The 18,802-nt window shown below is 35.7% G+C and overlaps 1 protein-coding gene across 3 annotated transcripts in view; it reads right to left on the reverse strand.

Moving 5' to 3' along the window:
• The window catches only part of AUH (AU RNA binding methylglutaconyl-CoA hydratase), a 161,819-nt gene that overhangs the window by 125,435 nt on the left and 17,582 nt on the right, over positions 1-18,802 (reverse strand). For all 3 annotated transcript variants that reach the window (XM_024731936.1, XM_024731935.1, XM_024731934.1), the window contains exons 2-3: positions 17,790-17,857; positions 17,592-17,679 (exon numbers count right to left, since the gene is read on the reverse strand). In XM_024731936.1, the coding sequence (XP_024587704.1) occupies positions 17,592-17,679; positions 17,790-17,857 (156 nt within the window). The remainder of the gene's footprint in view (positions 1-17,591; positions 17,680-17,789; positions 17,858-18,802) is intronic.

The following is an 18,802-nucleotide window of genomic DNA, read 5'->3' on the forward strand; positions in this document are numbered from 1 at the left end:
AACCTATATGAAATGAACCAATTCCTTTAAAGATGCAAACTGCCCAAACTCACACAAGAAGAAACAGATAATCTGAATATGACTATGTCTATTTAAAAAACTGAATCAATAAATAACCTTCCAAAACAGAAAGCACCAGGTCCAGAAGGGTTCAGTGGTAAATTTCTGCCAAAAATTTTAGGAAGAAATACAGCTGACCCTTGAACAACCCAGAGGTTAATCTGTGTATAATTTATAGTCAGCCCTCTGGACCCACAGTTCCTCTGCATCCATGGATTCAACCAACCATGGACCACATAGGGCTTTACTATTTACTACTGAAAAATATCTGTGTATAAGTGGATCTGTACAGTTCAAACCCGTGTTGTTCAAGGGTTAACTGTATTCCAATTTTCTACAATCTCTTTCAGAGTACAGAAGCATAAGGAATACTTCCTAACTCATTCTACGAGACCAGCAACACCTTAATACCAAAACCAGATGGACATTACAAGAAAACTGCAAACCCATATGTCTCATGAACACAGATGCAAACATCCTCAACAAAGTATTAGCAAATTGAAACCAACAGTGTATAAAAAGAATTAAACAACACAACTAAGTGGGATTTATCCCAGGTATACTAAGCTGCTCAGCACTCAAAAATCAATTAAAAGAATCCATTACCTCAGCAGGCTTTAAAAAAAAAATTACATGATCATATTAATAAATGCAAGAAAAGCATCTGACAAAATTTAATACCCATGCATTATACCCAATCTCAATAAACTAGGAATACAAGGGAACTTCCTCAACTTGATAAAGAATATTTATTAAACACCTACAGCTAACATCATAATTAAAGATGAGACACTAGAAATTTCTGCACTACGATCAGGTAAAAGGCACTCCTTTTCAATGTCATACTGGAAGTCCTTATTAATGCAGTAAGGCAGGAAAAGGAAATAAAAGGTAATACAGACTGGGAAGGAAGACATAAAACTGTCATTGTTCAGATGATATGATTGTCTACTACATAGAAAATCCAAAATAATCAACAAAAAAATTCCTGGAATTAATAAGCAATTATACCAAGGCTGCAGAATTCAGGGTTAATATATAAAAATCAACTGCTTTTCTATATATCAACAATAAACAGGTGAAATTTGAAATTAAAAATGCTTACATCAGCAACTCAAAAAATGAAACACTTAGATATAAATCTAACAAAATATGTACAAGATCCACACAAGGAAAACTACAACACTTATGAAAAAAAATCAAAGAAGAACTAAATAAGCAGAGAGATATTCCATGTTCATGGATAGGATGACTCAGTATGGTTAAGGTATCAGTTCTCCCCAATTTGATCTATAAATTCAATGTACAGATGTGACATCAAAGGCACAATCCTTGAAAGAAATAATGGATAAGCTGGACTTCATTAAAACGAAAAATTTATGCTATGCAAAAAACAAAGTCAAGGGAATGAGAAGACAAGCAACAGACTGTAACAAACTATTTGCAAAAGACACATCTGATAAAGGAATATTATCTAAAACATACAAAGAACTCTTAAAACTCAACAATAAGAAAAAACAATTCATTTAAAAACTGAGCCAAAAACCTGACACCTCACCGAAGAAGATATGTACATGGTAAATAAGCCTATGACAAGATGCTCCACATATATGTCAGCATAGAAATGCAAATTAAAACAACAGAGATACCACTACACACTCATTAGAATAGCCAAAATCTGGAACACTGACAACACCAAATGCTGGCAAGGATGTAGAGCAACAGAAATTCTCTTTCATTGACAGTAGGAAGGCAAAATGGTACAGCCACTTTGGAAGACAGTTTGGCGAATTCTTATAAAACTAAACAGACCCTTACCATACGATCCAGCAATCATGCTCCTTGGCAGTTACCCAAAGGAGTTGAAATCTATGTCCAGTTAAAAATCTGCACACAGTTGTGTACAGTAGCTTTATTCACAATCACCAACACTTGGAAGCAAACCAGGTGTCCTTCAGTAGGTAAATGGATAAACAAATTGTGATACGTCTATACAGTGGAATAGTATTCAGCAATAAAAAGAAATGAGCTATCAAGGCATGAAACTACATGAAGAAAATGTCAATGAATAGTACTAAGTGAAAGAAGACAATCTGAAAAAGCTGCATACTGTATAATAACATCTATAGGACACTCCGGGAAAGGTAAAAGCATGAAGACAGTAAAGAGATCAGCGGTTGTGAGGGTGAAAGGGATGAATAGGCAGAGCACAGAGGACTTTTAGGGCAGTGAAAATACTAAGTATAATACTATAATGGTGAATACATTTCATTTTACATCTGTCTAAGCCCATAGAATGCACAACACCAAGAGTGAACCCTTGTGTAAAGTTACTCACTTATAACCATGTAGGTTAATAAACTGTAACAAATGTACCACTCAGGTGGAGGATGTTGCTAATGAGAGAGGCTATTCATAAGTGGAGGCAGGGGGTATATTGGAAATCTCTGTACTTTCCCCTCAATTTTGCTGTGAACCCAAAACTGCTCTAAAAAAATTTTAGTTTTTTAAAATCTATATAGCAAATTTTCCTCAAAGTCATTTATAGCAACTCCCCATTTAAAGAAAAGGATTTTATCAGAATTCAAGGCTCTAATAAACAGGGCTTCATTCTTCCTCACAGTGAAGCATTTGGTTGGTTTTCACCAACCAAAACCCCAAACCTCCATTCTGCCTGGCATCCCAGTACCCCTGGCTTGCTTGAAGACTTCTTTTTTTTTTTTTTTAAAGCTGCGCCGCATGGCATGTGGGATCTTACCTCCCCCATCAGGGATGGAACCCGCGCCCCCTACAGTGGAAGCACGGCGTCTTAACCACTGGACCACCAGGGAAGTCCTTGAAGGCTTCTTTTCTAAAGTCATGTCATTTCTCCCTCTCAACAGGATCAGGATCAGTTTCATCAGCAAGCAAACTGGGAGAGTATCTCCTTCTTGAGAAAGTCTCATTAACCCACTTCTAGCTATCATGACACTTATACGAACTAATATGGAATGATTTCTAGGATATATTGTTAACTGAAAAAAAGTAAAGTGCAAAAGAGTACATATAGAATCCTACTTGTACAAGAATGGAAACAAGTAAACGAGTACATCCTTAATTTTGCAAAAAGAAACATATAATGGATAAACTAGAAACTAATGAGATTCATTAACACCCTCAAGGGTGGGAATCGGAAGGGATTAGAGGGAGGAAGTGGGTAGTGACACTTCCATGAATAGTTTCTACTTTTGAAATTGTATTGATACTTCAAATACTCAAACAAGAGTGAGGAAATCTAATTTTACTTCATATGAATCAAACATAATTAACTGAAGGGGAAATAACGTAAATAACTTTTCAACACAGTATTTTTACTCTATACCCAGTCTAAAGACACAAATACTGTAACAAACTCTAGTTAGAAAGTGTGTTTATCACAGTGGTATCGATCAGCAATTTTGAAACTATTTTCTGCATTACAATAGGACTAAGCGATTGAGTAAATATACTGTATATAATACATATACAGAATAGGAGAGAATGAGAATGAATCCTGTGGTGAACTGGAAATGGAGTTATCAGTATGAACTCATGGCTTTCAATATATAAATACAGACCTTGACATAAGTATGTGTGTATATATATAAAAAATCTAATTTATTTATCTACATATTTCTTAGCTCTGCCCAGTAAAAGGGCCAAGAAGCAGACACCCAAGGAACAATGAGCATGTTTAGCACCCAGATGTTGGTTCTTAAATACCATTCCCCATTAAAGGAACTGGAGACTTCCATCTCTGACTATGGGGAGTGAGTGGTACTGGACTACTAGCCCTTCTTCATTCAATATATATATGAAATATCTTTCAGATGTTGATCAACAGGTAGTGACAGACTGATCTGGGAGCCCACTGACTGTTCCAGCTTTCTTTCTGAAGGCACTTTACAGGCTGGGGTGCAAGGCAGGGAGATCTAAACAGAACAACACTGGTCTTGCTTGTATCACACGGACATGAGAGGGCAGGGGAGGCTGGGTGGCTGGAATTTGCAGGACAGGGAACCAGAGAGGAGAGAGCCTCTCACAGAGAGAGTGCTGCATGGGGTTCCCTTAAGCTTTAAGCTAAGGCAATTATCATTTCATAGGTAATTATCAACAAAAGAACATCAACAGGGAGCTGTGGTCTGAACAACTCCTGATGTTCACGTATGACCAGCAAGAAGCAAGAAAATGTACAGAACACCCCAGGCATTTAGTAAAGACATCAGAAACTTTAAAAACAAGCCTCAAAAGGGTCAAGCAGATCCTCCAGGAGAATAACTGCCTGCTAGAACAAAACAACACTTTAAGAAAGACACCCAGTGAGGGCTGTCCTATCTGTAGAAAAACAAAACCAATTTACAGAAGTATTTCATAGAATTCAAAAGAAGAGAATGACCAGAGGTTTACAGTTAGGAAGAGATAACAAGTCTATAATAGTATTACAGATATTAAAATGAATAAATCATATTGTTACTTAATGTGTTAATCATGTTGGCTTTATTTTTATTTTAGAGAATATGAAAATACTACCTCTATCTCTCAAATCTTATTTTGCCCTCCAAAGTCCTAAGTTATTCAAATGGAAATTCTAATCAGGAGGTTTCCAGGAACCCTAAACCTCAAAATAATCCTAACTGGTAGTGGCCTTCAAATCTAGCATTCATCTAAATGATGGTATCAGTGAACAAAATATTTGTACAACTGTGAGTTGCAGCGTTGTCTGCAGGATCATTCATCAATCGCGCAAGAGAAAAAGGTACTTTTAAAGTACGTTAAGAGACACAACACAGCTTCCACAGGTCAAGCATCTTAACATCTTCCTGTGGAGCTCAACGGAACTCAGCCTGGCTTCACCAGCTACAGGTGAGGGGCCAGGTCTCAGGAAATGGACTCAGCCAAGCAGAGGAGAAAAAGGAATCAAGTCTGGACCAGGGGTAAGAATAGTACAGCCTGCAGACCACTCTGCATCCAGTTGTTGCTTGGCTCTCAAGCTAAAAACAGTCTACTTTTTTCTAAAGCACTGTAAAAAAAATTTTTTTAATTCTTTTAAATAAAGTATGACAAAGACTGTAAGAGGTCCACAAAGCCTAAAATATCTGGCCCTTTACTGAAAAAGTTTCCCTAACCCTACTCTAGACTAACTCTGGCTCCCAAGGGACCCTATCAGAAAGCAAACTGTGCTGCTAAATATCAATTGCCAGAAGCAAACTGATAAAAATTCAGTTTTCTTTCTAATATTTCCAGCTCTGCCTTTCTAGCTGCTGGTGCTCTACCGAACCTGACCCAGGGTCACGGGCTAATTTTATACTCCCCTGGCCCCTCCCCTGTAGAAGAGGGGCCTTCTACACTGAGGACCTCTTGTGGCCTTCAGTGCCTTCCAATGCCCCCTCCCCACCAAAGGCTGCACGACCTAACTGGGCAGGCCTGGAGAGGGGGGCTAAGGGAGAACAGCCAAGGCCAACTGTCTCTTCATCCTATAAGCCACCTGTATATGTACTGAATCCAAAAATAAGCTTGTTTTATTTAATCTTTGCCAACATTACTTTCTCAACAACCAAAATTTTTCAATTCTTCATCCCATGAACTATTTGTCAATGGACTAGGCACTCTTCTGATAATGGGCACCTGCCCCGATTCCAGGGAATGAGCTTATCTGCAGAAGAAGCAGATTGATGACAAACAAGTAAAAAATAAATTCAAGAACTAAGAAGTACAAAGATGAGGCTAAAATAGGAAATAGTAACAAAGGGTGAGAAGTAAGGAGGCCTGTTTTGGTTAAAATGACAAGGTAACAACTCTCTAAGGAGATGACATTTTAGCAGAGACCAAGCAAAGGAAACACTGAGTAGTCTGAGAGGAGAATGAGCATTGTCTAACAGAGAACAAGGGCTGCAGGACCAAGTGGGATGGACAAGGGCAAGAAAGGTGAGAGATGGAACAGGAGAAGGTGAGGCAGCCAGAGCAGCAAGACCTTATACATTTGGTATCAGTTTCCCTACAAATAACTACAACCTTAGTGGAATTATCCTACAGTTCTAGGTCAGAAGTCTAAAATGGGCTGGCAGGGCTGTATTCCTGAGGCTCTAGAGAATGAGTTTCCTTGCCTTTCCCTGCTTCCAGAAGCTGTCCACATTCCTTGGCTCAGGGCCTCTTCCCTGCAAACTTCTTCCCATCCTCATTTCTCTTCTCAAATTCTAATCCTCCTGCCTCTCTCTTAAACAGAACCTTGTCTTTATATTGGCCCCACTACATAATCCAGGATAACCTCTTCATTTCAAGATCTTTTATTTATTCATATCTGTGACGTCCCTTTTGCATTGTAAGATCACACAGGTTTCAGGGATTAGGACATGGACATCTTTGGGAGTCACTATTCAGCCCATCTTACTTTATTTCTGAGAATTATTTGAAGTAGGGGAATGAAGTGATTCACACTTTATTTCTGAGAATTATTTGAAGTAGGGGAATGAAGTGATTCACACTTCATTTCTGAGAATTATTTGAAGCAGGGGAATGAAGTGATTATTTTTTAGATTACTTGGGCTGCACTGTGGGGAATATACTATATATAGTGGGGCAAGAATGGAAGCAGAGAGATGAGTCAGCAGGTTATTACTAACATATACTTCCTATTTCTTAAAAAGAAAATAATATCTACAAAACATAAAATATTACTTCGGTAGTATTTTTTAAAATGGAAATAAGGTCAGAAATGAATTAGCAACAACCAATAATTATTAGTTCCACAAAAAGGCCATTGAGTACTCTGAGTCATTTTTAATGGCATCTCTGGCACGCTGAAATGAAGAAATTAAAATTATAATACTAAAAGTTTGTATTAGGAAAGAAGAACTAAAATCAATGATCTAAGCTTCCACCTTAAAAAGCTATAAAATGAGAAGTAAATTTAACCCAAAGCAAATAGAGGAAAGAAAATAATAAAGAAATTAATGAAACAGGAAACAGAAAAAAAAATCAATGAAACCAAAGCCAGTTCTTTGAAAGGATCAAGAAAAATAATAAATGTTCTGACAGACTTTTAAGAAAAAAGACACGAATTATCAATATCAAAAATGAAAAAGGAACCATCATTATATTTAGATTCAACAGACATTAAAAGGATAATAAGTGAATATTATGAACAACTTCATGCCAATGAATTTGGAAACTTGGATAAAACAGATGATTTCCTTAAAAGACATAATTTATCAAAACTTAAAAAGAAATGGATCACTTGAATAGTCCTATATCTACTAAAGAAATTAAATTCATAGTTAAAAACCTTCCCACAAAGAAAACTCCTAGACCAGATGGTTTTGTTGGTGCTTTTTACCAAACAAAGAAATATCAATTCTACACAAGTTCTTCCAGCAAAATAGAAGAAACAAAATTGCAACATTTTCCAATTCATTTTATGAGACCAGCAATACCTTGACACCAAAAACAGACACAAACATTGCAAGAAAAGAAAGCTACAGACAAATTTCCCTTATGAGCAAAGTTGCAAAATTCCTCAACAAAATTTTGGCAAATCAAATCTGGCAATATATAAAAACAATAATATATCATGATCAAGAAGGGTGCATTCCAGGAATACAAGGTTGTTTCATATTTGAAGATCAATCAATTCACCATATTAAAAGACTGAAAAACTATATGATCATCTTAATAAAAGCAAAGCAAAAAAAAGATTTGATAAAATTCAACACCAATTCATGATTTAAAAAACAAACAAAAAACCCTCACAAAATTGGGAATAGAAACTTTTTCACCCTAGTAAAGTACATAAGTGAAAAAACTACAGCTAAATTATACTTAGTGGTGAAAGACTAAACGCCTTCCCCCTAACAGTCTCACCACTTTTATCCAACACTGTAATAAAGGTCCTAACTGATATAATAAGAATAAAACAAAAGGCCAACATAATGGAAAGGAAGAAGTAAAACTGTCTTTTTATTTGCAGATGACTTGAATATCTACATAGAAAATCCCAAGGAATCTACAAAAAAAATTCCTAGAACTAAAAAGTGAGTTTAACATGGTTGCAGGATACAGTCAACATATAAAAATCAATTGTATTTCCACAGCCTAGCAATAAAAATCAGGAGTCTAAATTAAGAAAGGTCATTTTACAGTATCATCAAAAATATGCAATATTTAGGAATAAATTTAGCCAAGCATGTTCAAGACTGTACACAGTAATTGAGACAGTGAAGAGCACAGAGAGCCTGGGTATAACTCAAACATATATGGTCAACTGATTTTTTTAGAAAGGTCCTAAGATAATTCAATGGATGAAAAGCTAATCTTCAATAAATGGTGCTTAAAGAACTGGATATACTTTATAATATATAATAAAAATATATTTGGTCTTTGTCATGGGATCCTGGCACAGAGCTCTTAAAACCCTTGGAATTTCCTGAATTATAGAAGTATTTTCTATTTTTATTCATACTGAGCCCCTCTCAACCATACCTGAGCTTATGTTAATGAGCTAACTGCTAGAGGGCCCCTTAATAGTTTTACGATGGAGGCTGGTCACCAGAAGGACCAAGCCATGATTAGAGGTTGGAACTTTTACCCCTACCCCTCAGTCTCTGTGGAGGGTAGGGAACCAGAGATTGAGTTCAATCACTAATGGCCAATGACTTAATCAACTGTGGCTATGTAATGAAACCTACATAAAACCCATTAACAATTGGGTTCAAGAAGCTTCCAGACTGTTGAACACATGTTTGGGAGGGTGTCATGTCCAAGAGAGGGCATAGAAGCTCCTTAACCCCCTCCAGCCCAATCTTGCCCTATGCATTCTACCATTTTGGCTGTTTCTGAGGTGTAGCCTTTATAATAAACCAGTAATAGTAAACAAAGCACTTCCCTGAGGTCTATGAGTCAGTCTAGCAAATCCTATTCCTGACACTAAATGCAGGGGGGGCGGGAACCAACTGGATGCCCAACAATTCAATTCTGATGCTAATGCCCTAAATTAGCATAGACCCTACAGGTTAAAGGCTCAGTCCCATGAGAGTTCTTTCACTTTAGATGCCAGTTATAAGTCCCAGAGATCACCCACACTTCTGACCAACCAGCTATAAATTCAAGAGTCCCCCACACACCCCTCATCAGATTCAATAATTCATTAGAATAACTCACAAAACTTAAGAAATCACTTTACTTACATTTTCCAGTTTATTATTAAAATACAACTCAGGAACAGCCAAATGGAAGAGATACATGGTGCAAGGTACGGGGCAGGAGGGACACAAAGGTTTCACCCTCCCAACACTTCCATGCGTTCACCAACTTGGTAATTCCCCCAAACCCCATTGTTTATAGGTTTCTATGGAGTTTACACTCTATAGGCACAATTGATTAAATCATTGGACAGTGGTGACTGAACTCAATCTTTGGCCCCTCTACTTTCTTGAAGTTGGAGGACTGGGGCTGAAAGTTCTAACCCTCTAATCCCATGATTGATTTTTCTGTCAACCAGCCCCATCTTAAAGTTAACTAAGGCTCCTGCTTTGAACCATCTCATTCACTTGCAAAAGATACTCCTATTACGCCAGAGAAATTCCCAGGATTTTAGGAGCTCTGTGCCAGACACCCAAGGCAAAAATCAAATACATATTTTATTATACCACATTACCTAAATCCACACCTTGCAACAAAAATTAACTAAGAATGCATCATAGATTCAAATATAAAACGTAAAAACTAAAAACGTTCTGAAAGAAAACATAGTGTGAGAAAGTCTTTGTGACTTTGGAGTAGGACAAGATTTCTTAGGTACAAAAGAGAAACAAACCATAAAAGAAAACAAATTGAGTAAATTGGACTTCAACGAAAAACTTCTGTTCTTCAAAACAAACTGTTAAGAAAAAGACAAGCCAAAGAGTAGAAAAAATAATACTTAAAAAACATGTATCAGCAAAAGCTCTTGTATTAAGAATATATTAGAAACTCTATAACCAATACAACTTTTATTTCTATTAAAACATGGGCAAAAGATCTGAATAAACACTCTCCAGAAAAGATATACAGGTGACAAAAAAGCACCAGAAAAGATGTTCAAAATCATTACTCATTAGAGAAATGATATCTAAAACCACCATTATATATTGAATATAACTACATACCCATTAGGTTGTTTAAAATTAAAAACTGACAATATCAAGTGTTGACAAGGATGTGGAACACCTGGAAGGCTCATACATTGCTGGCAGGAATGCAAAATGGCTAGAAAACAGTAGGAGTTTTTTACAAAACAAAATGGACAGTTATTATAAAACTCAATAATTCCACTCTTAAGTATTTATCCAAGAGAAATGAAAACATGTTCACAAAGTGGCTTATATGTCACTGTTCATGGAAGCGGTAGTTATAAAAGCCAAAATATTGGAAAAACCCAGATGACCATTAACTGCTAAACAGATAAACAAATTGTGGTATATCTATGCAATGGACTACTCAGCATATAAAGTGAATACTCAGCAATATAATGAAAATCATACTCAGCAATAAAGTGAAACTACTGAAACATATATCATGGGTGAATTTCAAAGCATTATGCTAAGTGAAGGAAGCCAGATACAAAAGGCCACCTATAGAATGATTCCATATGTGGGACACTCTAGAAGAGGGAAAACTATGGTAAGAGCAACGAGATCAGTGTTTTAAGGGGGTCAGAATAGGGGAAAAGACTGACTACAAATGGGCATAAGAAAGATTTTTACAGCACTACCTACCAGCAGGCTAGTACGAGCCCTAGGACAACCTGGCCCTGAAACCAGCTGCCTCAGAACCCAACCCCACCCATGAGGCAGAGCCTGGCAGCCAACCAGGCCAGAGGCCAGCACCACCTACCAGCACAGTAGTTAGCCCTGCCACATAGGGAGCATCCCTAGAACATACAGCTCTGGTGACCAGAGGGGAGTGTGCTGCTGGATCCCATAGGACATTGCCTACATAAGGCTACTTATCCAAGATCAGGAAATGTAATCAACCTACCTAATACACAGAAATAAAAATAGAGAACTGAGAAAAATGAGGCAACAAAGGAATATGTTTCAAAGAAACAAATTAAAATGCCAGAAGAATTAAGAAAAGTGGAGATAAGCAAACTATCTGATAGAATTCAAGATAGATCATAAAGCTGTTCAGTGAACTGAGGAGAACAGATGTAAAGAAAGTTACTGTCACTGTTTGCAGATGACATGATACTATATATAGAAAGTCCTAAAGACACCACCAAAAAACTATTAGAACTCATCAGTGAATTCAATAAAGTTGCAGGGTACAAAATGAATATACTGAAATCTGTTACCTTTCTATAAACTAACAACAAACTATCAGAAAGAGAAGTTAAGAAAACAATCCCATGTACAATTGCATCAAAAATATCTAGGAATAGGGCTTCCCTGGTGGCGCAGTGGTTGAGAGTCCGCCGGCCGATGCAGGGGACACGGGTTCACGCCCTGGTCCAGGAGGATCCCACATGCCACAGAGCGGCTGGGCCCGTGAGCCATGGCCGCTGAGCCTGCGCGTCCGGAGCCTGTGCTCCGCAATGGGAGAGGCCACAGCAGTGAGAGGCCCACGTACCGCAAAAAAAAAAAAAAAAAAAAAAAAACTAGGAATAAATCTAAACAAGGAGGTAAAAGACCTATACTCGGAAAACTGTAAGAAGTTGAAGACAACACCAACAAATGGAAAGATATACTGTGCTAGTGGATTTGAAGAATATTGTTAAAATGACCATACTACTGAAGGCAATCTACAGATACAGTGCAACCCCTATCAAAATCCCCATGGCATTTGAACTAGAACAAATAATTCTAAAATTTGTATGGAGACACAAAAGACCCCAAATAGCCAAAACAACCTTGAGAAAGAAGAACAGAGCTAGAGGTATCATACACTCTGATTTCAAACTATATTACAAAGCTACAGTAAAACAATATGGTACCTGCACAAAAACACATACACAGGTTAATGGAACAGAACAGAGAGCCCAGAAATGAACCCACACTTTTATTAGCAATTAATCTACAACAAAGGAGGAAAGAATACAAGATTTAGGAATAAATGGTGTTAGGAAAACTGGACAGCTAATGCAAAAGTATCAAACTGGACTACATTCTCACACTACATATAAAAATAAACACAAAATGAATTAAAGACTTAAATATAAGACCTGAAACCATAAAACTAGAAGAAAACATATGCTCTTTGACATTGGTCTTAGCAATATTTTTTTGGATATGTCTCCTCAGGTAAAGGAAACAAAAGCAAATATAAACAAATGATACTACATCAAACTAAAAAGCTTTTGCACAGTGAAGGAAATATCAACAAAACGAAAAGAGCACCTACTGAATGGGAAAATATATTTGCAAAGGATATATCTGATAATGGGTTAATATCCAAAATTCACAAAGAATTCATACAACTCACATCAAAAACACAAACACCCTGATTAAAAATTGGGCAGAGAACCTGAATAGACATTTTTCCTAAAAAATATACAGATGGCCAACAGATCCATGAAATCATTAATGATTAAGGGAACATAAATCAAAACCACAGTGAGCTATTACCTCACACCTGTCAGAATGGCTATTATTTAAAAAAAAAAAACAAGAAAACAAATAACAAGTGTTGGTGAGAATGTGGAGAAAAGAGAACCCTTGTGCGCTGTTGGTGAGAATATAAATTCATGCAACCACTATGAAAAACAGCATGGATGTTCCTCAAAAAACTAAAAACAGAACTATCATACCATCCAGCAATTTCACTCCTTGGTATCCTTCCAAAGAAAACAAAAACACTAATTCAAAAAGATATATGCACCCATATGTTCATTGCAGTATTATTTACAACAGCCAAGATATGGAAGCAACCTAAGTGTCCACTGATAAATGAATGGATAAAGAAAATGTGATACATATACCTATATGTTCAGCAGAGTATTACTCAGCCATGAAAAAGAATGAAATCTTGCCATTTGCAAGAACATGGATAGACCTAGAGGGCATCATGCTAAGTGAAATAAGTTAGATAAAGAAAAATACTGCATGATTTAACTTATATGTAGAATCTATAAAACAAATAAACATAACCAAACAAAAATAGAGTCATAGATAGAGAACAAACAAGTGGTTGCCAAAGGGGCTGAGGGTAGGGAGATGAATGAAATAGGTGAGGGAGATTAAGAGGTATAAACTTCCAGTTACAAAATAAATGAGTCACAGGGATGAAATGTATACCATGGAGAATATAGTCAATAATATTTAATAACTGTATGGTGACAGATGGTAACTAGACTTATCATGGTGATCATTCTGTATACAGACAGAATGAATCACCATGCTGTGCACCTGGACCTAACATAGTATTATAGGTCAATTATACTTCAATTAAAAAAGAAAAAAGAAAGCTTTTTAAGGGATAAACATGTTCTATATCACAACTGTCATCATGGTTTAAACATGTCAAAACTAATCAATTACATATGTACTAAAACTGGTACATTTTACTGCAAGTTATTCATACCTCTATAACACACATTTTTTTTTATTTCCAAGAAAAGAACCCTATGTTAAACTAATACAAATTTGTGGATTATCTATCCTTTCTGTTTACTTATCAAACTCTCTAAGGGACTAACATTCAAATATACAAATGTAACTTAACCTAAGATTCTGAAACAATACTGACTAGATAACTTTGTTAGTCAGAGGCCTCCATATATCTAACCATGTCATGACATCTACATCCATTTGAACAATACAACATTCAATAAAGCACACTGACAATTTTAGTGAGAAGTTTTTAGTCAGAACATAATTTACTAGAACTCAAAAGCAGAAGCAAAAGTACCTTTACTTTTTAAAAAAACCCACACTAGTATAATTCAGTGAAACACTCAATTTAGAGTTCTACACACAGGAACCAATTACCAAGAATTGTTTATACTCTATTTCAGGAATTTCAAGAGAAAAAATCCTCCGTCTCAGAAATTTCTCATAAAATTTTCATGATAAAAGCAATATATATCTACTTTGCTACTTAGTGTTAGAACACTGAAAGAACAAAAATAAACAGATGACTAGGATTAAATGTTTACTTACAATGCAATAGCCTAGTCAAAAGGTCTTTTTCATAATTTCATTATAGGTAATATATTAAAATTTTGACTCCAAAATATTTTGAAATAGCAAAATTATTTCAGTTTTTCTTTGTGTGTGTGTTTGTGTGTATGTAAAAAACAAGATAAAATTTTTAAATGAATAAAAAAATAATTTCTAGAGTATGCAGGGGAGACAGCACACATGCAGGCCAATCTCTAATACAATCTATGTAGCCAGTGCTCCACAATGAGCTTTGACTATCAAAATGATATTTCTCAGCATTCTAAGAGAAGTATAGGTAAGCTATAAAACCCAAAAGCAATGTTCGAACCCACAAGAAAGAAAATGTAACATCAGTTCCCAACCTGGAGTCATACCTAGGGTATGGAATGGTATCTGAAAGCATATATGTATAGAAAACTTCGTCTACAGCCATGATAACTATGATACAAATTTTTCTGTATCTAGATTATCATTGTGGTTAGTAAAAGAAAATTCATTTAAATACATTACTGTAACCAAAGTGGCATTCTGACATTACACATCTTCTCAATCAACATAGGACCACTACAATGTGTAAGTGCATGAAATTTTAAGAACTTAAAAATGAGACCTCATACCCTGAAAGATTAAAAATCACTGGTATTCATGACCCAGCAATCCCACTACTGTGCATATACCCAGAGAAAATCACAATTCAAAAAGACACACGCACCACAATGTTCATTGCAGCACTATTTACAATAGCCAGGTCATGGAAGCAACCTAAATGCCCATCAACAGATGAATGGATAAAGAAGATGTGGTATATATATACAATGGAATATTACTCAGCCATAAAAAGGAAAAAATTGGGTCATTTGCAGAGACGTGGATGGATCTAGAGACTCTCATACAGAGTGAAGTAAGTCAGAAAGAGAGAAACAAATATCGTATATTAACGCATATATATGGAACCTAGAAAAATGGTACAGATGAACCAGTTTGCAGGGCAGAAACTGAGACACAGATGTAGAGAACAAATGTATGGACACCAAGGGGGGAAGCGGTGGGGGCGGTGGGGGTGATGAATTGGGTGACTGGGATTGACATGTATATACTGATGTGTATAAAATTGATGACTAATAAGAACCTTCTGTATAAAAAAAAAAAGAAACTGACATCTGTGTTGATAAAAGAAAACAAATGTCAAAAGAAAAAAAATTAGAATTTTTATACTACTATTTTTATAGGCTATAATAAGTTTAAATATTTGTTTTAAGTATGTAAAGAGATTCTGTGTATCTAAACATACAATACACTTAATGTGTACATATTAATAAATATTAATATTAAATATAATATTAATGAAATATTAATAAAGACAGACATACTAAACTGCCTGTTTCAAATATACGTAAGAAAACCTTTCAGAGAAATTTGAAAGAATGGTTTTATTTATATACTCTAAGTTACTAAAATGATTTGCCCCAATTTTTCTATAATTCACACTTTTTTTTGGACAAAATACGGCAAAAAATCTTATGTTAAAACATAGGAAAAAATTATCCTGATCATGCAAAAGCATACAGAACAAAGAAAACAGATTTGATAAGCCCTTGGAAAAAAGTATTCAAGGCTAATTTGTTAATCTGATAAAGCATTTGGTATATTATGTATGTCCCCAAAAAGGCAACCTATAAAAGATAGTTGTAAACTGTGCTAAAGCATTAAAGACTTTTCCAAAGAACATCGGTAATGTGGAGACACAAAACCAATGGGCAGCAAAGGAATAGGTAAAACAAGAAGAATTGTACCAGTCATTATAGTGTTATAATTACAAAACCCATTACCAACAGAAAGACAGTACTGCTAGTTATAATCAACTCTTCTTTCTTAAGCGTTATTCTGCCACTATCACTATCACTCCTCAAACATTCACATAATTGGGCCTTCCTTAAAGCCCCTAAACTGCTCAACGTCTTCCCAATAAGCCCCTCACCAGCCCTCAGAGGACCTGAGTGCAGTGACCTCAGAGCCACTGGTCACAAAGTTAGACTCAGTCACCCAGTCACCTGATCCTAAGGTCACAGATACAAGAATTCTAATTCTCTCAGTGTAAGTTTTTCATACTGTTTAAGAAAAAATGTTTAAATATATGTAAAGCCCTTATAAAAACTATTAACAGCTATAATTTATTAACTACTGCACTGTGTTTTATGTACACTGTCACATCAAGCCTCCAACAATCCTACCAGGAGGATAGTGTTACTCGAGTTGGATAGATGTAAAAGCAGAAAACTGTACTGCAAATTGTCTCACCCAGGCAGTTGAGCATAATAATCCTACTCTCTTTGACTGCCAAACAAGTTAAAACTAATCCTTTTACGTATGGTACATTATATCAAAAGCTAAAATATAACTCATTTACACTGAATGTTCCTAAATACCATAAAATTTTGCAATATTTTAAGGTGGAAGCTATGGAGTTCGAAGCTTGGAAAATCTGAGGACCTTTAACAATGAAACTGAAGAACATCAGCCTCAACTAAGACACCTCTAAAAACATTCTGTCTAGAAATACTCCTCCAAGTCCCAGCATTGCTCTGGGTATACTCTAAATGCTCAAAAAATACTTGTTGAATAAATAAAATACTGTATGTCGTTCCCTCAAATGTCTGATTATCTCAAATGGATTATCCCATTTATATTTTTACTGAAAAAAGATTTTTTACGCCTCAGTCAACGTCTGCCTTCATTTACTTATTAGTAAATTATAATGATCCGGTATATTGTCAGCATTTTTTATCTTTTATCATTTAATCATCTACATTTTTGACTAACTGAAACAGATTCATTCAATCTCATGACTTAGAAATATTTACAAATATGGAAAATGCAAGACAACTTAATCTTTGGCTTTTGGTAACACAGTACAAGCAGAAAAAACATTTCGCTGCTGTAGATACCAATTTAAAAGTACAATTCGTGGACACATACTTGAGTGGGCACTACTACAAACACGAAAGCATATGTCTATATTTAACATTCCATACAGGGGTAGCTACTGCTAGTCAATTAAAGCATTTTTTAATACAGAGCACACTTGTGAGTAGGAGATGTGATTTTTCCTGCACAGCTCATCTTTCATATATATTATTCATGTACTACAAACATATATTTTAATGGCTCAAATTATTTTTCAACTTCCAAAACAACTTTTCCACACGCAGCAAAGGTTTCTTTCTAATACTGACAAAGCATTTTTTTTCTTGTAAAACAGTAAAAAAACCAAAAAGGAATTGTTGGTAATGGAATTCAAACCACGGAACACTTTATAATGGAAAATAGGCTACTACTAAGGAAAAATTAGACTCGTTTTAAAATTTTAATCTATTTACATACCAGCACAGAATATCCCTGGGACTTCACTTCTGACTATTATGGTCCGTACTTTCTTATCAGATTTTAAAGCATCCACAGCTTTCGAAAGCTAAACAGAAACAGGGAGGGTAAGAAGGAAAAGGGGGAAAAATCATTTTCAGATTGATATCAACACTGTATCTTAATATTAGAAGCAAATAGTTTAATCTTTACACTCACCATTTTTATAAGATTTGTACTCAATGAATTTTTGGCATAAGCTCTGTTTATTCCAAGCACCACAATTCCTGGTTAAGGGGAAAAAAAAAAAAGTCATTTGAGTTAGTGACGTATTCAGGATACAGACTCCCGTATACACAGCTAGTTGACTTGGGACTTAGGAATCTACTACCACCTTGAGGTTCACTTCAAGAGCTTTACCCTAAGTTTCATGTTTACCTTCCTTTTCAAGCATAATTTTGAAGAAGTGGTATATATATTTATAAAATCAATCTTATGCCTAATATTCACCACTTTTCTACAGCCTTTTAAAGAAGAACTTTATAACAGCATGGTCCCTTCAACTCCTCTCTCCTTAAACACCACCAAGGTAATCTGCCACATTTTACTAAATTTTACATCATTAAATCAGACTAACTAGTTGAAGGCCACGCTTACTGGTGAAAATTCTAAGTTACAGAATACTGTTTAAAATATAGCTTTTTATCTTCAATATATACAGAAGTACACAATAGCTAACAATTCCTTCTCACAGGCAAGCATTGTGGGATCAGCTTTTTTGCTAGTACACCAGGTGTTAATACTCTTTTTGTCCTACTACATAGCTCTTTCAGTATTTTCATCCTAGGTTTCTCTCCTGGCTCTGTCCCATGTACTTAACCTGAAGCCACCTCCACTTAGAACTCCAAAAAGCAATTCAACCTGAATCTATAGGAAGTTCATTCTTTCTCCTACAAAGCCAAGCTCTCCCTCCTAACTTCCCTAATCTTATCAGAGAGCATCATCTAAATCCAGCCTCCCATTCCAATTGCTGTAGTCGGATCAATTTTCTAAAACCAATTCCATGCATAGAATTCACCCCGTTTAAAATCCTTTATTTCTTATTTCCAAAATACCCGAGTTCAAAGACCTTAATTTGATATTCGAAGTCCTCTAAAACCTGTACCCGACCTTCTTGTTCCCCAAGGAAACTCAAATTTTCCTTGTATAACAAAAATGCCTTCCACCAGGTG

This window comes from Neophocaena asiaeorientalis, unplaced genomic scaffold, assembly GCF_003031525.2.
Source record: "Neophocaena asiaeorientalis asiaeorientalis breed wild unplaced genomic scaffold, Neophocaena_asiaeorientalis_V1.1 scaffold160, whole genome shotgun sequence".
NCBI classification, from domain to species: Eukaryota; Metazoa; Chordata; class Mammalia; order Artiodactyla; family Phocoenidae; genus Neophocaena; species Neophocaena asiaeorientalis.